Raw genomic sequence first — 20927 nt, forward strand, 5'->3', positions numbered from 1 at the left:
GAGGCTGCGCTGCAATGGCAGCAGGGAATGGGTTTGTTAACAGCTGTGCTTCCTCTTAGTCCAAACCCAGAAAATGAGGGCTAACCTCGACCCTATTAAATATACTTCCCTTTCGCCGTCTTCCCCAGTGGCTAATGTCACTGAAGGCTCCCTGTCTCAGCATGCCATTCATTTTCTTTCCCTGAGGAAACTTCAATTTAAAGCTATGTTTGCTGGAAATAGACACTGTGTCTCAGCTTGATGCTATAGTCCACCACTTGCTGGGCTAATTTAGGCTTCATTTGTTTGCTCAGCATTTTCAGCTGAATGTCATTTTATCTTGGTTTTGACTCTCTCCTTTCCCCATTTCTTCTTGCAGATGGCAGACTGTGGAGGGCTCCCTCAAGTCGTTCAGGTGAGCTCTCATTTTAGTGGGTCTCCTGCATCTTGTATGCTTTTAGGGGTATAAATAATGGCTATTTTAATGTTTATGTTTATGCTTATATTTATATTTATTTTTTCAGCCTGGGAAACTGACTGAAGCCTTCAAGTATTTCGTGCAGGGAATGGGCTACAGTAAGTTATAACAACACTGTCTTATTTCACAGAGGGCAGGATTGGGAATTACCTGTCATTCAGACCCCACTAGGCGGCTAATAGGTCTATTTTTCCCCCCTATTGAGACTTTGTGTTTTTCACTGTTGGCCAATATGAGCCATGCATATTGCTGGACTTGGAAGAAGGCCTTGTCTGAACTGTAGGCATATTTGTCCAGATTTCCAAATTCCACAGTGAGTGGGTTAAATTGGGAGAGTTCCAGAAAGGAAAATGTTAATTGCCAAGGTCTATCCTGTGGTTACGGACATGGGTGGCGCTGTGGGTTAAACCACTGAGCCTAGGACTTGCCAATCAGAAGGTTGGCGGTTCGAATCCCGGCGACGGGGTGAGCTCCCATTGCTCGGTCCCTGCTCCTGCCAACCTAGCAGTTCGAAAGCACGTCAAAGTGCAAGTAGATAAATAGCGGGAAGGTAAACGGCGTTTCTGTGCACTGCTCTGGTTCGCCAGAAACGGCTTAGTCATGCTGGCCACATGACCCGGAAACAGTACGCTGGCTCCCTCGGCCAATAAAGCAAGATGAGCACCGCAACCCCAGAGTCGGCCGCAACTGGACCTTCAGGGGTCCCTTTACCCTTTACTTTTACCTAATCCTGTGGTTAGATTGGCATCCCTGTACTTGTATTCAAAACAGGATCAAGCCTTTTGCTACAGGTAACTTCATCGGGGGGAAATTCCTACATCACCCGTCTTCCTGATCTGTGTGCCTGTAGCAAAAAGAAGGTACATTGAAAGAAATTAATTTTAGGGTTGGGTGGGGGGGAGAATCACTTGACATTTAAAGGCCCAAGAAAGTAGAAACTATATTTGCAGGTCATCTTATGTGGTGTTAAGCACATTGCTTGAAGTTCTACCATGTTGCAAATACTGAAAGACTGAGTGTTCAGGCTTGGTGCTCAAGCAGCGTATATTCTTCTAGGCATGTCATTTCTACACTAACCTGTATTTCCCATTCCCTCTCTTGTCTTTGCTTCCAGTCCCTTACGTGCAGCTCAGTCACCTGAGCACTGAGTCAGGTACCGACAAGTGTGTGGCTGGTTTGACTGAGTTACTTTTTTTTCTGACGCGTTACTCTGCTTCTAGCATGGCCTGGCGACATTTTGCATTCTTAGGCCATCCCACTGTACGCTTTTTGCGCTACAATTTTCTTAGTGGTTTCATTTGCATTTGGTTGACTGTTGCATGGTTCTGCAGCTCAGTGATGATCCAGGAGTAAAATCTATGATTCCTGGCTTCTTCTTCTTTTTTTAAACTACTATGTGAGCATAGTAGTTTATGCACTCTTATGCACACACAGAGAGGTGACTGCATTGCAATGAGTCTTTGGCAGTTATGCACATCAGGCCTTAAGCATCCTCAATCATATGCGTGCATTTCATTTTCATATCTGAGAATGGAACCATATGCTTAAATTAAAACAGAATTCTTAACCCCGGAATTTCCTCATACATAGGTTTGCCATATGTCTGGAATTTCCGGAAGACCGCTGTCTCTAGCAATGTCTGTCCAACAGCGTTGGGCAAAACTCAACAACTTTTCTGTCCGGGTTGTCACTGTTTGAAATACGGCAACCCTATCATACAGCAGATGTGGGGGGAGAGGGCACTTGCAAGTTGGAGGGGTACAAAATGAAAGCACAACTAGGGAATGTGGGGGTGGAGCAGCTGGCTGGGATTGTATCTGCAGGGGACGTTGGAGGGATTAAGCACCTATTCCCACCCGCTGTTTCTCCTTTACAATGCCCCCCACATTTGTTTCACCATGGTAAACATGGGTCTTGGAAACTTGCATTTGCCAGTGTAACATTGCGCTATCGCCTTGGAGGCAGCTCCGAAAAGGCCATGTGGTTTTTTTGTTTGTTTTCCTGCAGCACCACTCCCCCCCCCTTCCACTTTACGCTTCTTTCATTTCGAAGGCGTTTTCTAGTAAGGTAAAACAAAACTTGCTTATTTCTGGTCTTCACTGCCTCTCTCTTTCCAGTGCCATCTGCAAGTATGACCAGACTGATCCGCTCCCGGACCCAGTCGTCCTCCAGCGTTGGCTCTGGAGAGAGCAGCCAAACACGGTCTCAAGCCAGCAACCCAGGGGAGGCAGCGACTGGAATTCCTGGAGCAGCTGGTGCTCCTCAGACTATGGAAGTATCCTGCTAAGCAAGCAACCATCTTCTGTATCCAGACAATCCCTCTTCTCCCCTTCTGAACCCACCCAGAATCCAGTGTTCACCCAAACATGTGGCATTAATAAGTCCCCCTCCCCACCTTGTGCCTGCCCATCTTACTTGCCACCTTCTCAGCTATTTGTCTCTTTGGCATTATGTTCCGAATCTTTTCTTTTTTTCCTGCATTGGCTACAGAAACATAGGCTGTGTACAGACGTTCCTGAAAACAGGAGTGGGCTTGTGGGCCTTTGGGGTGGGGTGGGTTGGTTGTGCAGGGTGAGCAACACTTTCCCCCTACCTTTGCTCCTTTGCTGACACACAATCTAAAGCAGTCTCTCTCTCCTTTCTCACCACACGGCCGCCATGTTTCAGGTGAGCTGTCCGCTTTGCGTTTATTCCACGCCACCACCGCTCCCGGCCTTCATACGTAACCTGCTTCTTGTGATGTTTAGCATTTTGACAAAAAGGATTTTACTGTGCGGGTATTTGCTCAGTTTTTTTTTACTCTTTGGAACATGCTCTGAGAAAGTGGGGAGGTTTCATGACTCAACCATGGCTGTCTGCTAATCGGCGCTGCACAGAGCAATGCTTTGGGCAGGTGGGGAACATTTACGAGTGACTCAAGGGCTGGCCAATCAATGCTGTGCTAATCTAGCTTCTACTCAAACTGGAAAAGCAGAATCCTCCTGAGCTCAGACTGTGTGTGTGTGTGGCACAAGTGTGGCAAGTGAGCTTCCCCAGCGCGCTCGTCACATCTGTACGCATCCATTGCGCTAACATTCCATTGGTGCTAATGGAGAGAGTTACTGTATTTGCCATTCCTTCCCCCCCCCCCGGCCCCGATTCCTGTGATGTCAAACCATGTGAAAGTGGTGGGTCTCCTGTTTTGTTTTGAATCCAAATAATTTCTGTGGCTTGTGCACTTAGAACTGCTTTCTAGTTGTGCTTCTGCTGAAGGTTATTAGGGCTCTTGGCTGCAGTCTTTACAATGTCTTTGGGGCAGGGGTGAAGATTCAGTGTTTTAAAACTTCAGGGGTGGGTGGGTCTTGAATCCTGCACTGTCTGAATTCTTGAGTGCATCCCAGCATATATGCTGCATATTTTCACACTGTAGGGAAGTGTAAGTCTTTCATAGCTGAGGTGGGTGAAAGGCATGCAAAAGGACCTCCTACCAGGGCTGCTGGGACACCAATTAAAGAAAGAGCAAGGTTTCTCTTGAGCTTAGCTCTCTCTGATGAAAGTGTCCTATTCAGCAGTGTACAAGGGATTTTATACGTTCTGCGATAGCCAGAGTGCTGGGTTGTAGAGGCTTTAGAAAGGGAGCTGGATTATATTTAGAATGACTGACTTCTGCTACCCTGGGGGTGGGCAGCAGGGGGGCCAGTGCTTTCCCAGGCTGGAGAAGAAGAAGAAGAAGAAGAAGAAGAAAACAGTTGGCTTAAGATGTTCATACAAATATCTTACCCTGACTGTTTCATGATAGTGACTTGCACAATCAATTACACCTGTTAGACAGCCACTCTCCAAAAATGAAATGAATTTTCCAAAATATATTTAATGGTTGAGTAAAGTGAACTATATATTAACTGAAAAAACATAGAATTCTAAATCATTGATGGAGGATTGTTTTTTCAGCCTAGGTCCAAGTAGTCACACAGTGTTCTCTGGTAATAATGTCAATTTTGATGTAGCAGCAATTTTGATGTTCAACAACTGGGAAGTGTTTATTCTATATTTGCTAAACTTGCTGGACGCTGATGCATTACAATTGCAATGCCAGTTCTATTAAAGTGTATGTAGTCCAATCCCACCCCCATTTTCCTGGTTTAAAACTGGCATTCTGCAAACTTCCCTATTCACTGCTATAGCCTCCTCATGGGAAATCCCCAAGGCTTTTAATTATGAAACATGCTGTTTGCAATATGTGGGAGTAACTTAGCAAACTGGTCAGCGGAGACTTCAGATTATGGTTTGGACATATGGAGGGACAGACAAGCCAATTTTATAGCCTTTCCCCAAGCAGTTACGTTGCTACAAAAACTTGGGGTGCGGGTGGGACTATATTGGGTCTATGATTTGTTCTGCTTGCATCATGCAGGCGTCTTGAGCTTGTATTGAGCTAAGGGAATGCATCTGTGTACTGTATAATGTAACAGTGTGCTCTGTTTAGGGCCTGTTTTTTTATATATTTTTCATAGGCTGATATTAAACTCTATTGTCTTGACAAATTCAGCAGTCTTGATAGAAGTGGGTAGGTTTGCCCTTGGAGCTAGATAGTTCCCAGATTATATTGATCTCCTGAATTCGAAAGGTTGCTGCCTTTCTGCTTCCCGTTGGGTCACAGAAGACCAGAAGTGTGTGATTTCTGATCTGATAAGAGGGTGAAATAATTGCTGATGTGCTGCTGACTTATTCATAATACGGTGGCAGAATATACTTGGCTCATGGGGCCAAGATCCTTGGAAAAACCAGGTTCAGCTCTGTTTCAAATAGGGAAGCGGAAGATTCTGTTTGGGAGGGAAAATTCGTACCAATTAAATAAAGCTATAATCGAGTCTCATTGTTAATGTGGCTCTGTGTGTTTATTCCATGTTTGGACTAGTCTCCATTAATTTCCAGAGCTCAGAACTATCAGATTTTGTCATCAAATGACTTGGTCATCAAATGAAACAGTGAGTTTCTCCGATGTTCAAAAACACAAAACCCTGATGGACAGCATAGCTAGTGTCCTGTCAATGTTTCTATGCAGTGCATATATTTTTGAGTCGTTTTTGAGTGCCATGGTAGAGAGACTGAGGTGTAGAGAATATAAAAATATCAAAGAGACACAAGTTGTGTAGTTATAGCATGTAAATTTCATCCAGAATTTTGAGATTGGGGTGGTGGAGGGAAGAGTATGAACAAATGAAGGGTAACACGGTGCTGAAAGTCCCCTTACCCCACCGCGATTGACAGGTCGACCCCCAGATGATAGTGGTAGATTGCAGTTGATTGCTGTTGATCGCAGGGCCCCTCCCCTCCCCGGGGGAAAAAGAGCATCTGGCCCAGCCCCCTTGTTCTTCCCTTCAATGGTGCATGATTGCAAAAACTAAAAAAAGTTCAACAACTTTGGCCTGCTCCCCCCAAAAAGCTTAACAACTTTGGGTTCGCCCCCAAAATGTGTAGATCACTGCTAGATTCCCCCTGCCCCCCAGAGTAGATAGCCTCTTGGGAGTTGGATGTCCCTGCCCTACGGGAACTTCTCTTTCCCAGACTACTCATGACGTTTCATATTTTGTTCTGAGCTGGAACCCATGGTTATGAGGCAGATCAGTAGTCACAACACCAAAGATAATTCTAAGCCAGCATATTGTTCTTACTGAGGCCTTATGAGTCCACACACACACCCACCCCACTGTTCCCACCCTGTTGGCCTGAAGAATGTGGATCTTAAAGGGCTACATCTAGAAAATAAGTGTTAATCTCTTTCAGTGGCCTCCCACCTGATGCACTCCCCATGTTGTTGGGCAGGCACAGGGCAGGAGGCAGCTATTTAAGATTCCTTGCTTGGACTCTGTGAGCTCAAGGCCAGCACCAGTACAGCTGCTGCAGTCTTAGCCAGCTCACCTTTGGACTCATGCCCAGGGCTATGACACCACCTTGACCTAGTACAGTCCCCATTCATAAACTTTAGTATTTCAGTTTGGGCAAGTACCAGAAATGTGAAAGAAACAAGGCTCTGTTGGGTCCTTTAAGATGTGGAGAGATCCATGAGGTATGCAGGAAAGTCCATTAAAAAAGAAAAGCACACTGGTTTCTCCCCTCCGCAAAAAAAAAAAAAAATTGCACATGGACAACAGAAAGCAGCATGCATGCACTAGGAGTTATGCTGCCGCCGGGGGTTGGGGGTGGGCAAAGACCTTCAGGGGGAAATGTCCTCAGGTGCATGTGGTTTTCTCGGAGATCCCTGACTCTCCCCCACCTCCAGATCTTTTATATTGCACAAGAGAATTTCCCCAAAGAGTGGTTTCTGTAACTAAAAAGCAACAAATTGAACAAAAGGGTGAGCAAAAGTAATTCTCACATGAGAGTATGTCTCTCTGCTTGGGACAGCATTACCACAGAACTTCACAAGCATAGTAAATTCTTTGAGACGGAGTTAACAAAACCGTTCCTGCTGCTTAAATGTGTACACTCCCTTGCTATTTACAATTCGAGTTGCTTGTCTCTTAACACACACCATTACAGAATTGATAGTACCAGAGGTCTTAACGCCTGGAATGATCCGCTAACGTACATACGGTGTATATACCATATGGAGAAGCATTGTGGAGGTTTCAGGTTTCTTGATCAAAATGATTTTGAGTGGCTGTTTTGAATATGTTATGAATATATGTCTGACACCTTATCAACCCAGATTCCTCCATCTACTTCTCAATGTGCCCTTGTGACCTTTGGGTGCTGCCTACGCAAATGCAGCCTCACGTTATTCTGAGGGTAGCTTTGTGAGGTCTTTGCATACATAATACTTACGACTAATGCTGCCAGAAAGCTCCTCTTGTCCATGGAAGAATTTTTTTTTTAATATAAAAGAAATCTACATCAGACATCTAAACTTCCTGATGTAGCAATCTGGGGGCTGTGACTAGTTGAACAGGAACATCAGGGAACAAAGTGCTTCATCGGGATCTCTAAATACAGAGAAATACGAGTGCTCATGGAAAATGTTCATGATGTTCGCTACTCACGTTACTTTCCATGGGACTGAGGAAACTGCAGAGGTGTTATCAGAACTGCATCTCATGGTAAGAAAACAACTTGAAAATAGTTGGATAAAATGGTTATTATACCATCAAGTATTGCCCTGAAAGAGCAGAAAATAGGTTTATTCCACTGACCACTTGCACCACTTTTGTTTCACCCATTGTTTGTTTTCGTGAGGCGTTAGGTTGGTTGTGAGGTGCCACCAGCTGGAGATGGTGGTGGTGATAGTTTATTTTAGGCTGCTGTGAAAGATACAATCTCATAAATGGCAGGTAGGCAGGAACTTAATAGTACTGAGGCCTCCTGTCACATGAAAGTTTGAATAAGCTAACCAACCAACTGCATTGCTTAAGGACCAAAGTAAGGCGGCTGTTGTCATTATTTACTGAATTTATATCCAGTCCTCCCCTCCCCAAGAAGCCCAGGGAGGCAAACAGACGTACCACTTAAAAACAAAGCAAAAGCATTCTAAAAGCAATTGAAAACATTAATTCATCCACTGATCTTAACGCAGTATTCTTCGGCCACCAAACGCCTGAGCAGGTTGATGCTGGCAGAGCCAGGTAGCTAAAGCTGGACCTGCTGCCCCGTTTTAGGAGTAAACAGGGCAGGTTGTGAGGAGCGCAAAGCCCTCACATTCCCTGCTGCTTTCTCCATTGCAACCTCTCTCAGCATCCCTTTCCCTTCAGCCAGGCTCTGATGCCTGGTGGGAGCCTGGCTGCAAAATAGATGCCCAAGAAAAGAGACTGGAGGGCAGGTATGCCACCTCCACATCTGTGCCCTTTGGTTCTCTAAACTGACCCACCACCACTACACAAGACACTTTCTGGGTTTACAGTGTGTACCTGTCTGTCTAGATTCTAGAACAATGGTGTCCGTTTGGGGGACAATAAAGGCCATTCTCCATAATTGACCACCCATCCACAGGTAATATCTAGCCTGCTACAATTACCTGACTCTAGTTTGTGGTAAAATAAAGTCAAACAGTGTTGTAGAAGCATCTGTTTTCTGTGTGGTTTCCTCCCCCTTTTTTTCTGTCACACCAACCATTTTTCCACTTGCGTCAAAAGGAAATTGAGCAGCTTGTGGGTTCTCGAGATTCAGCTCTTCTCAAGAACATGCAGTCAAACAACAAGAGCAGCACAAACTCACCGGCTGTTGGCTTAAGCTGTGCTTCAGGGAAGAAGGGCCAAGAGGATTCTGCTGCTTGGATTTTACTTGTGTACAGAACAAGAGGACAGCCTGTTGCTTGGAAGATGCTGCAGCAAGAAATCCAAACTACTGAAGAGCACTGAATGCAGAGAATCTGGTCAGGTGCGTTTCTTTGGACACTGTTCATTAAAGGAATAGGTCTGGATTTGTGTTGGTGCATCCCTATGTATTGAGAGATGCAACCCAGTGTTCTGACTCCTATCCAGAAACTATTACAGCCAGGGGAACTGGGGTTGGGCTCCACCCTATCAACTGTCCTCAAGGGTCCTGTTTTGCAAGAGAGCTTCTTACTTCTTGCATCACCATCTTGCTGTGATTTCTGAAGAGCCTGTGGCCATCTGGTGCTGGGATAGACAGGTGAGTGGTGCTCACAGTCACATCACTGGAAGCAGGAGGAACTGTTATGGAGCTAGAGACCATGATGCTTTTGAGAAATGGAACCAAGGGTTTGGCAGATTTTATGGTGATAGTAGTAGAAGACTGGTGGGGCAAAGAGGCCACTGTAGGTGAAGAAATGTTTTGCTGAAGTGCGCTTCATTGTAGGATTTAGATAAGTAGGAGAATAGTGGTGAAAGAGGAGCCTTGAATGTCCCTGGTACCAAGGTGGAAACCACAGAGGTGTGAAGAGTGATAATGAGGCTTTGTCTACTAACAGGAAACAGCAATACTGGCTAACTTTAGGAAAGCTTTTTTTAATTGTTGGGGCAGATAGCTATGTTACTGGCCACCAGGGCTGAGATCCAGAACTGATGTTTGTTGCCTGGTCATACTGAGTACGGACTTAAACTCTACTCAGATTCTTTCTTTTCTCAATAGGTAATCTGTTTAGCTTCCAAGCTGTGGGTGAGACATAAGTTTCAAAGATAGTGGAGCCATCACTTCCAAACACCATTAGCCAGTGTATATTGTAACCAGGTTAGAAATGGATGGTATCTTAACACTGCCATCCTAGGCATGTGCTCTCAGCATTACAGTCCAAACTGATTTGCAAAGTACTTGGGAGTACATCAAACTTATGGCTAAGGCAATAAGTTCTGTATTTTCAAATGAGTGTGACATGTCCTAACTTGGCTGTGTTTTGTACTGCAGAGATTCCTCATCTGTTCACCTCTACTGTAGGATAGTCTTCACTGAAGAGTGTTAACCACCCCCTCCTGGGCAACTCAAGGCTGGATTAAAGTGGTTGGGGGTTCCTATAGCAGTTTCCCAAATATGGCCCCACTTATCCAAAAAATGAATTTCACGAAGTAAGGAAATACATAGAATCATAGAATTGTAGAGTTGGAAGGGATTCCAAAGGTCATCTAGTCGAGTGTCATGCTCTACTGACTGAGCTATCAGATTCCTCAGATAAAGACTAAGCAATTTATTGTTGCATAAGCTTTCATGGACTACAAAAAACACAACACTCGGAGCAAGTGTAGTTTCATTTTTAAACTCGCTTCTCATGGGTTTTGCTCACTTTTGCCCACCAACTTACTTCACATGGCTAAAGATACAAAAGAAGGCGAGGGAGGGCTCAGTGTTAGCGTCCTACACATCCAATTTTGTTTCCTTTAACCAGGATGGTCTACCTTTGTACTATAAAGATCCATATTTTTCTTGGTACTGCAGTCTTGCAGAGTAGTACAACTCCAAGGCTTCAGTCCTTCTTAATCTAGCCTGACTATAATGCTTTACAGAGGCATAACTCCAGCTTGTTTTCACAGGCCAGGCCAGCTTACATGACCCCTCTGATTTTGAGTCTCTTTCCAGGGTTAACTAATTCTTGCTTGGGCTATTAATGTTAACTTGCCTTGCGGACTCAAACCAATAACCAAACCAATGATGAAGCCAGTAACATCTTAAAGAGGCAGCAAATGGCTTTGCGGCTTCTTGCCTCTTTCCCTAACACAATGCAAGGACACTTCAAACACTTGGCAGATAACAGAGTTCAGAGCAAATGATGGATAATGGCTGATAGAAGAGGTGCTGAGCACAAGGTCCTTTGGAGCATGTGACTGAGTGGAGCCAAGGACAGAGGACTCCAAACTGGGAACCTAGATCAGCATTTAGTTTTAGCATGTAGAAAAAGCTCTTATATCATTGGTGAGCAACTGAATGGAAGCTCAATGGGAGGCTGGATGCAACCTTGAAGTTGATGCTGATGACCCTCTGTTTTCTCTCTTGTTAAAAGGTCTCTCTCGATACTGTGATTTTAGACCACTATTACTTAAATCTACCAGCTGACGGCAGACTGTGATGGGAAGTTTGCCCAGCAGGAGGAAGCAGATTGCTACTCAGCCAAGCCCACAGTCCAACGTGCAGAACAGCCAGGCCCTTGGCCTCAGCCGTGGTGTCAGGCCACAAGGTGGGAGGTTGTTCTGTGTTACCGATCCCTGGACATAGAAAGCTTAGGGTTGCATCCAATGCTAGTCCTACTCGGGGTAGATCCACTGAAATGAATGACCACTGCTAACTTGGGACCATCAGCACAGTGGAAGGTACCAGGTGGGGGAAGGATGATCCGGGACTAGGAGAATCAAAGTGGTGCCTTCTGGATAGTCTCGGACTACAACTCCTACCACTGCTGACCATTGGTGATGTGTTGGGTAGGACTGATGGGAATTGGAAGTCCCAACCCTATATGGAAGGCACCAAGTTGGCTGCCACTACTAGTTTAAACACTTCTCAGCTTTGCTGGCTAACTAACTAACTGGTGAAGCAGGAATGTCTTAATCAGGCAGGGGAAGGCAGCCAAGAGGGGGCAAAACAAACCTCCCTGGGGAGGGAGTCCCACAATCAATAAGCCTTTTGCGGTGCCCCAGCCAACAATGGGATGTCAAGAGAAGCCGCCTCTGCTGATTTGAAGGTTTGCACAGCTTCTGTATGGGAAGCCTTTTAGATCATTTGTTGCCAGTACAGTGGTACCTCAGGTTAAGAACTTAATTCCTTCTGGAGGTCCGTTCTTAACCTGAAACTGTTCTTAACCTGGGGTGCCACTTTAGCTAATAGGACCTCCTGCCACCGCCACCACACGATTTCTGTTCTCATCCTGAAGCAAAGTTCTTAACCAGAGGTACTATTTCTGGGTTAGCGGAGTCTGTAACCTGAAGTGTCTGTAACCCGAGGTACTACTGTACTTGGCTTATCATCAATGTTCTCTGGGCAGTTAACAAAGAAAGGCTAAAAACCCATAAAACCCAGTCAACTAGAGCTCTAAAAGTTAACAGCAGCCCCTGTGCCAGCTAAATAACCTAAGCCTAAGCTATTTAGGGCCTGAAATTAGGGCACTTTGAAATGTGTCTGGAAATGAACTAGAAGGCAGTGCAGCTGTTATAATAAGAGTGCACCCTGCTCCTAAGACACCTGAAGTTTCCTGATACTCGTCAAGGGCAGTCCCACATAGATTACATCGGAGGGAAGCTCAAAGCATGGAAAGATTGTAAGTCGTTTGTTAACTATGTCTTTATTTATTAACTTGTAGGTGAGAGTACCCCTATAGCTGTTGCTGTGTGTAATTTCCCTTCTGGACATGCAGAGCCAATACTGTGGATGGGAGAGCAGCTGAATTTGCTATCTGAGTGAGTGCTTGCACTGAGATGATGAATGACAGAATTCCCCCTACCCATCTTGAGACATACACGAAGGTGTGGAACAAGGGTGTCCTTGTGGAACTGGCCTGAACTCTGAGACTTTTTGAAGTGTGATAAACGCTAAGCTGTCGTTTGTGCTTAAGGCCCAGTTCCTTTGGCTTCTACTTGAGTCTCCACAAAATATATAAAAGATAATTGAGAGCCAATGTGTATAACAGTATTGGACTATGACCTGGGAGACCAGTGGTTGAATTCCCTGCTCATTGGGTGACCTTGGCCCAGTAAAAGTCCCTCAGCCTAGCCGATCTCACAGAGGTGTTGTAAGGAGAAAATGGAAAGGGGAGAACCATGTAGACCACCTTTAGCTCATTGGAGAAAAAGGTGGTATACAAATGTAAGAAACAAGTCAGCCAGTCAAACTTAATTTTTAGAAACCATTTGTCACCACAGAAATACAAATAGTATATAAATACATTTTCGCATAGATGGTCTCCAGCACACGAGACCTCATGTTATATGATGAAATTTTGTGTGATCCATCTGGGCTGCTAAGGAAACTGAACATTGGGTACTATCCAACTAAGGAATCCCCTCATCTCAAGGATTTCTGCTTGTGCGATGGAACTTCCCCTCCACTCCTCTCCCAGCCACATCTGCTCCAAAGGGTTGGGGGAACCCCTAGAACAGTTAGGGGGCACGGGGGGGGGGGAGGAGAGAGGGAGAATGTTCCATTGTATAAGCAGAAATCCTTATGCTGGCTGAACATTCTTCTAGTGTGATGTTGTATTTATCCCCATCTATCAAAAACAGATTTTCTCCCTGTTATTTAAAAAGGAAAGCTGCTGGAAACAGTATAAGTATTTTTGTCACGGTAATGGCCAGCCCCTTTCCCTAGTTCTCAATTATGAATAGGGAAGATCTTCAAGGAAGAGGTCATTGGAAAGTCTTGATGCTCAATTTTACAATATGCTTTTCTTTTAACAGAGATGGTGAATGGTGGAAAGTGGAGTCAGTAACCACGGGCAAAGGCTGCTATGTTCCCAGCAACCATGTTGCCAAAATCTCTCACGGGTAGGAGTTTCTGCTTTCCTGTTTATGCTGCAGCAATATAAATGGTCTGGTTGGGAGTAATTTGGGCAGCAGCAGGGCAGTTCAGGATGTGTGCCCCCCCCCCCCTCAAGAGCTGCCTGAGTGTATATCCCTGGAGGATCCAGTCTTAGCCTGCATGGGACAAGGGTTCTGGGCAGTAACAGTGGCCTGCGCTTCTCTTCCAGGTGGCTTTATGAGGGCATTAGCCGGTCAAAGGCTGAGGAGCTGTTGCTGCTGCCTTCCAACAGTGAAGGTTATTTTCTGGTCAGAGAGAGCCAAATGAAGAAAGGTACTGAGTCTCTTCAGAAACCTTCTGACTTGCTGGATTCTAGGGAACAAAGTGGGCTGAAGAGTGTGGCTCAGAAAGTTCAGAGGTGATGATTTTATACTACTTTGTGGCCTGACGGTGTTCTCTCTCACATGCAGGTTGCTACTCTTTATCTATCAGACACACAACTCATGCTTCCTGGGATTGCGTGAAACACTATCGCATTAACTGCATGGAAAATGGCTGGCTGTACATCTCCCCTCGCCTCACCTTCTCGAGCTTGCAGGAGCTGGTGGAGTACTATTCTGGTAATTTTGTTTTTCCCTGCTTCCGGGTTGATAAAAGGGAGAGATTAAATTCTGTTTTGTTCCTGCTTGAGGCGGCCTCCAGTAGTTACAAAGCAGTCCTGGTGTCAGCACCTGGCATACTGGGCCGACACCTTGGGCCCTCTGGCGGCTGTATTCTCACAGCAGCCAGCCACTTCCTCCTGCACCTGCTCACGCCGGATTGCGTGCGTGCCCGCAATTTTTGGCGTCTGCGCAGACTCGATTTTTGGCGCTACGAAAGTGAGTCCCTACACCGTGCTGGTTTGGTGCAGCACGTGGGTACTCGCCGAGCGGGTAGCTCGGGAGCCAGTTAAATAACCCCTGGGGGCCACTTGTGTCCCATGGGCCTTAGGTTGCCGACCCCTGCTGTAGTGCGTAGGAGCCTGTAGTGGGTTGGATACACTGGCTCCCTCGAGAAGGGAGGCTGCAGCAGGCGAGCCCAAATGCCAGAGGGCACTGGGAGGCTCTATGGAGAGCAGCCTGCCCAAGTCCTCTCCAAAACTGAAGTCAGGCCTTGATAAATCCTCTTGTGTAAAAAGATGAGAGCTGTGCTAAAGTTCAGTGGGTAAGGATGTGGACCAGTCCATCTGTTATACCTGTGTAGGCGGTCATTTTGCACTAGCAAGTGAGGGATAGATGGGTGTAGAGAATGAGATGGACTCTTGATGAAAGAGGCATCTCTCATATCAGCAGGTTTGATCCAAGTGTAACATCTTTAGTTTCTGCCATAGAAGAGAATAGCTGCCGTGCACTCCTGTCAGAAAAAACAAGTGTGCGCTTAAGAGGCATCATCAGGGCTCTATAAGCGGCAGCTATCATTGCAGGAAAAAGCCTGTAGTATACGCTGCCATAAGACTACCTTAAAAGAATTACTGTAACAGACTCCAGTCCATGATAACAGACTGACTCTGTTTGTGCACTTTGTACTGGAAATTACACTTCATGCACAAGAAACTCCGATTCTTTGGATGTTAACAGCCTACAAACTCTCATCATCCTTGACCATTAGCTATACTGCCTGGAGATGATGGGAGTTGGAAGTTCAACCACTGGAGCAATACAAATTCCTCATCCATGACTTTAACAGGTTGGATGGTTGCTCTTCACACATGCAATTGTACACACTGCCTGCTATTCCTCTGCTAAACTTCCTGGCTGGGCAGCAGATGGAAAAGAGGCTCACGTTGCTTCTGTAGAATAAGGAGTGGGAAAGCTGAGCTTCCCTGGCCATGAGAAATCACAATTTGATACCCAACTTATTTTGTACTTTTTGCACTGCTCAACTTCATTCAGCACATGTGTTTCAACCCTATGCTTGGTGAAACTAGTTCTGGGTGGTGTGCAATTGTGCTGCCACTCACACAAATTGCAGCCTGCTTGTTTGCCTTGGGGAACGCAACAGGATGCCTTTTCCTTGCTCATGCTAAAGTGGTGTGGTGGGCCCTCCAATCGCTTCTATCTGACTCACAAGCTTGCTCTGCATCCTTCCAAGTACTTCGGCTTGGCTGGATGTATCCTTGAATTGTGACCATGCCTTGAATGCGTGTGTGTAGAAACCTCCACCTTCTTTACATGCAAGTCAGTCTACTGCACAAAATTAGGAGCTGCATCTTTTGCTCTGGCATGCAACCTCCAAGATGCCCACAGGGGAATGTGGCCCTTGAGCTGGAAAAGGCTCCTCACCTCTTGTGCTGGCACCAACACACTGGTTTAAAATAGCAAGGTTGAAACAAGTATGTGGTGATCAGTGCAGTTTAGCTTTGTTTACTACTATGCGCTTGGTCTGGAATACCTAGTGGCTATGCATGCAAGGCCCAGATTAGGAGATTCTTTCCTCCTTTTGTTAACAGAAGTTGGAGATGGCTTATGTTGCTGCTTGAAGGAGCCGTGCTTCATCCAAGGCTCTACATTGTGGCAGAAGTCTAATCTTTCCCAACCAATGGTAGTAAAGAAGCCAGCTCTCAACTGGGAGGAGATCAGCAGGTATTTTATTATTATCCTCTTTTCTTCTAGCACAGAACTCAGCACAGAGTTCCTAAGCAGTCTCTTTATCTGGGCTCTGGCTTGTATGAATTCATGTTGCTGCACTATCAGCCTTCAAAACCATGTTCTGGTCGGGCATCCTTCCTCTAAGGAGAAGACAGCAATCTTTGCAGACGGTCGCTGCTGTGATGATTCACTGGTTGCAGCAAGCATAAGACCATTTAATCTGTAGTGGGTAAATACTTCTGCTGCAAGAGAAGCATTTGGTTGCACTTGCTAATAGCAACAAGAGATAAAAGCAAGTTTCTGACAGTGGTATGATTGGGATAAGCAGTGGGGAAGTCTGCCTGCTTTTGTGTGGGAACAATCTACCAGAATGCTATAATGAGAACGTCTTTGCAAGAGAAGGATGTTTATCCTTCTGCTTCACAGCATATTTTAATCTTTCAATGTTTTCTCCTGTCTAGCTCAGACTTGTTGGCAGAAAATCCGCTAGCAGAAGACTCGCCAATTAGCTTGGGCCTGAGGGAAGCTGTCACTTCCTACCTGTTAATGACTGAAGAGCTGCCGCCAGAGAACACAATCAGTGAAAAGTGAGAAAGATGCAAATAAGGCTGCTGTTGGGAAGCACTTCTGGAATGTGGAAGACAGGACTTCAGTACTGACCTCTTTTAATGCTCTCTCACATTAATTTATCTACTTAATAATTATATTCTGCTGGTCTTCCATCATGTGGATCCCATGCAACTACTGACCAAACCCAGACCTGCTCAGCTTCAGCAAGATGGCAGCCTCATGTAGTTACACATGGGCTTCATTTACGAGGACTATATATATGTATTTATAATAATATTTTTAAATAATAAAGCTTGGCTGTGTATTTATGACTACTCCTATAAAGCTCTGCATTTCAGCAAAGTTCACTTTAAGAGTTCACTTCGCTCAACATCTGTAAAGGATGTTTACATGGCAAAACAACAAGAACCGCAAACCACTCAAACATCAGCAGATCACCACAACTGTTAAATCACTCACCTTCATTATTCACAATGGGAAAGATATAAAGCTGGTGTTGGCTGGGTAACTAAATATTGCTGTGAACACTCCCGTAATACAAGCACTATGCTACTTTGAAACAGGCAGGTGTCATTTAATGGTCACATAAGCTTTATTCCAAATTATTACAGCAAAATAAGTTTATCTGCTGTACAGATGTTACACTCATATCAATAAGTGCCAATAAATTGGAGACAAATTATTCCCTGAAATTAGTCTTGGCACAAAAGCCTTCGTTTCAACTCAGAATAGTGTAATAATTCTTTCTGAAAAAATTAGCTGGTCAAAATGTTAACTGAAGTAATTGTTACTCCTATGACAAACATTGGCTAACTGAAATTTACATAATCAATTCTGCAGCATATAAACATTACAGATTTATATCCATAATTATCAATTTGTCACTTAACAGGTCTTCAACTCACAAATGTGCTTTAATTTTAAAACTTTGGTGGTGTCAAAAACAACTGATATCAAGGTAATAAAAAATCCAACATTCAGAACACAATCCATGAAAAATAGTCCATTCTTGTCCAGCTTGAAGTAACTTTTGTCCCAGGTGTTGTCCAACACAAAAATCAATTATGGAAATATGATCTGCAGGCAAACCTTTTTTAAAAACATAACGAATACTTACAATACACCAATGTTTCCAAAAGGTACTGTATAATGTAGCTTCAACATAAGCAGCATTTTCACTTTGATCTCACAAATAATACAAATAAGGAAACTAAATAAAAGTACAAAAAGGGATTCTGAAACATACTGTTTTAACATAATGCCCCCATGCTTTGGGGACAGTACCTCATGCATAGATCTTGAGGTTCCATTTACACAAATATAAAATAAACTGATTCCCAAAACCACACATTTACAAGTCTCTACAATGAGAAAGTTTATAATATTGAAAAAGACTACTTTTCAAACTATAACCGGAATGGCAATTATTAACAGTAGGGTAGAAAACTACACCGTGTCCATCACAGACAAATCTGAATCTGTAGTACACCTTATATCTCACCGACCGCCCTGTCCCCTGCCATGAGGGTGTCTCGTCAGCACTAGGTCATGAGAGGCACAGCATGGCCAGATTTAGAAATTCAAGAATGTACAGAAGTACAACAAAAAAAGAGGGTTTCCCAGTACCTTAAGTCATGCTACAATGACATGATAAATACGGAAAACAATCATTTACTAAGAAAAGAAGTGCAACCAAGTTGTGACCTTCTACTACATCTATTCAAAATAGTAGACAAGTTTCAGGTCATAATCTGCAAACCTCTTGTAACAGTTTACAATTAAATTAGACATTCATACTTGCTAGGCTTGAAAATAACGTCTTCTCTATTGATTAAATACTGTGGTTATGCATAAACCATTAGAAATAAAGTATGACTGTCTGGTGCACTAGTTATTTAAATAAACTATGCAGAATGTAATTTACAGCCTTGGTCAACTAATCATTTTTGGCTCTTAGAACTTTGTTCTCCAGTGGCACAATTTTGTCAGTGTATGTATGCAAAGAACATGAATGTTGAATTCAACAACTTGATACAAGGAGTGAAAAGTCTTATTACCAGCCTGCTCCTAGCCTCTGAAGACAAGACTAAATCCCTTTCCATAATGTTAAAAATGCCTAGCAAAAGCCAAATGAACAAAAGGTAAGAGCAACCCCATCACTTTCTGAAGAGTGACCCTTGTCCCTAAACAATTCCCTGAAGTCAGTTCTGCATCACATGCAACAAGCATGCTATTCCATTTAACAGAGAGTGATCAATTCATGTGATGCGCTCCAGCCATCACGTAGAAGTCTCCAGTATCATGTGGAACAGCAAAGTGCTATTTGTTGCACTTTGCCCAAGTCTGTGAGGAGTTGTTTTATACAATGTTTGAGTTGGGGGAGTCTAGCTAGTGGTTCTGGTGGCTCCAGCTCTCCAGTATAATCCAACCAGCTCTCCAAAACTGGAAGAAAAAAAGAATGGTGTTTTAAAATGTGCACACATCAGTCACTGGTAACTAATTTGTACTAGAGGATTGGAAAATAGCCAACAAAATGTCAATTTTTAAAAAAGGCTCTGGGAAATGACAGGCCAGTTAGCTTAACGTTTGTACCAGGGTATCTGCTAGAAAAACGAAGTATATAAAAAGAACAAATCAGAATGGGTTCTACAAAGGGAAGAAAGTTCTGCCTCATCACATTTTGAAATTCTGCCAATAAGCACATGGATGTGGTGATCCAGTAGGATCATACACTTGGACTTGCCAAAAGCTTTTGTCAGGATGGTTCCCCAAAGGTTTGTAAGTAAAGTCATAGAGTAAGAAGGCAGGCAATGCTATGGATTAGTAAAAGGCTAAAAAGAAAACGGAGAACAGCAATAAGCTCCCACCACTTATCCACTATGGAGTGATGGTGTTATCGGAACCAGTGCTATTTAACCTCTTCATCCATAGACCTGGATTAGGGATGAACACTGAAGTGGGCAAATTTGCAGAAACCAAATTATCTGGATTTACTATAGTGAAAATTCAGGTAGACTGTGACGGCTCCAAAAGACTCTCCTCATTCTAGATGAATGAGCAAGAAAATGGCAAATGGGGTTCAAAACTATAAAGTGGTGCACAATTAAGGCAAAATATTCGTAACTTCCCAAGTACACTCTTGGGATTTCAGGTGGCAATGGCTACACAGGAAAGGCATATATTGGGCTGTGGTGGATAGCTCAACGACAATATGAATTCTGAGCATGGCAGCTATGCCAAAGATTTATTAGGAAAGAGGTTGAAAGAAATTTGAATGTGTTTACACGTTACATAGAATTATAGAGTTGGAAGGAAGCACAAGGGCCATCTGGTCCAACCCCCTGCAATGCAGGAATCTCTTTGCCCAACATGGGGCTCAAACCAATGACCCTGAGATTAAGAGTCTCATGCTCCACCAGCTGCTGGAAAGATAACTTTGTAAACTGGCAAAGGTTGTAGAAAAGGGAAGAACAAATCATTACCATCCAGCTCCTTTTCAATTAAATCCATCCTATGAGTAACTTCATCTTGCAGAGACTCAACGTGGGCCAGAAGGTTAAGTTGCCACTGCAGCTGGGAGTTCACAACTCCTTCCTTGTCTTTCTCCAGCAGTTTTACTTCAATGGCTTCCTCCGATGTGACTTTTTCTCTTACCTATCAAAATACACAAATTAATTATGCTTATAGGCATTAAATCAGTCAATGTAATTTAAAGGAAAATCTGGCTCTACAAATGGGGCTACTTCTGGATCAAAAGACAAAGTATAAATAGATACAGTGGAACCTTGGTTCTCGAATGGCTTAGTTGACAAACAAATTGGCTCCCGAATGCTGAAAACCCAGAAGTGTTCTGGTTTTTGAACGCTTTTCGGAAGCTGAATGTCCGATGGCTGTCGGCTGTTTCTGGGGCGCCTGCACCAATTGGAAGCTGCTCCTTGGTTTTCGAACGTTTTGGGAGTCAAACGGACTTCTGGAACGGATTAAGTTCGAGAACCAAGGTTCTATTGTATATCAGTAAGTTCCTTTGTCAGATGCTGCAGAACTCTGGGTTTTATGACTACAAGCTGTTTTTCAGAGTACAGTTGAGAAAATAATATGGAGTATTAACAAAACATTAAAACAACACATATTAAAGCTTGTGTACTCTTATGGATATGTCTTAATATATGGTTCATATACAGTCATCACAGAAGTAAGCCCTAAGAGAATCACAGAGAAAAAATACTGTTGTATTATATAGAAAATACTTCCACTCTGAAAGCTAGTTAACTTTTCTTTTTTTTAAAAAAAGGGGACACCCAAATTAGAACAGAATGTAACCTTTCTAAATAATAGATAGGCACGTTAGTTCTATACAGCTCTCCTGACAAATAGTCTATACTCTGAAATTTCATCACAATTTT

At 43.9% G+C, this 20927-nt stretch overlaps 3 protein-coding genes across 14 annotated transcripts in view; 2 read left to right on the plus strand and 1 right to left on the minus strand.

The window, feature by feature from the left end:
* NDRG3 (NDRG family member 3) overlaps positions 1-5319 on the plus strand; it is a 56991-nt gene extending 51672 nt beyond the window's left edge. For 3 of the 5 annotated variants that reach the window (XM_081917161.1, XM_081917160.1, XM_081917159.1), the window contains 4 exons: positions 359-394; positions 504-555; positions 1572-1610; positions 2575-5319. In XM_081917161.1, the coding sequence (XP_081773287.1) occupies positions 359-394; positions 504-555; positions 1572-1610; positions 2575-2744 (297 nt within the window). In that variant the 3' untranslated portion in view covers positions 2745-5319. The remainder of the gene's footprint in view (positions 1-358; positions 395-503; positions 556-1571; positions 1611-2574) is intronic. The other 2 variants (XM_081917163.1, XM_081917162.1) reach the window with 1 other exon arrangement.
* Positions 5320-5699: 380 nt separating this feature from the next.
* SLA2 (Src like adaptor 2) lies at positions 5700-16832 on the plus strand. Of its 7 annotated transcripts, none has more exons than XM_081917291.1 (8): positions 5935-9064; positions 10909-11057; positions 12168-12270; positions 13267-13353; positions 13557-13660; positions 13798-13947; positions 15816-15948; positions 16416-16832. In XM_081917291.1, exons 2-8 carry the CDS (start codon positions 10949-10951, stop codon positions 16543-16545), a joined length of 816 nt encoding a protein of 271 aa, XP_081773417.1. In that variant the 5' UTR covers positions 5935-9064; positions 10909-10948; the 3' UTR covers positions 16546-16832. The 7 variants fall into 7 exon arrangements, with proteins under 7 accessions (XP_081773420.1, XP_081773417.1, XP_081773418.1 ...); XM_081917292.1 differs by having other exon boundaries at positions 5935-8809; XM_081917290.1 differs by having other exon boundaries at positions 5936-8809; positions 10884-11057.
* Positions 16833-17092: 260 nt separating this feature from the next.
* PHF20 (PHD finger protein 20) overlaps positions 17093-20927 on the minus strand; it is a 50031-nt gene continuing 46196 nt past the window's right edge. For both annotated transcript variants that reach the window (XM_081916717.1, XM_081916716.1), the window contains exons 17-18: positions 20007-20178; positions 17093-18966 (exon numbers count right to left, since the gene is read on the minus strand). In XM_081916717.1, coding sequence (XP_081772843.1) covers positions 18824-18966; positions 20007-20178 — 315 coding nt within the window. In that variant the 3' untranslated portion in view covers positions 17093-18823. The remainder of the gene's footprint in view (positions 18967-20006; positions 20179-20927) is intronic.

The sequence above is a fragment of the Podarcis melisellensis genome, assembly GCF_964234715.1.
Source record: "Podarcis melisellensis genome assembly, chromosome: 6".
Taxonomy (NCBI): Eukaryota; Metazoa; Chordata; class Lepidosauria; order Squamata; family Lacertidae; genus Podarcis; species Podarcis melisellensis.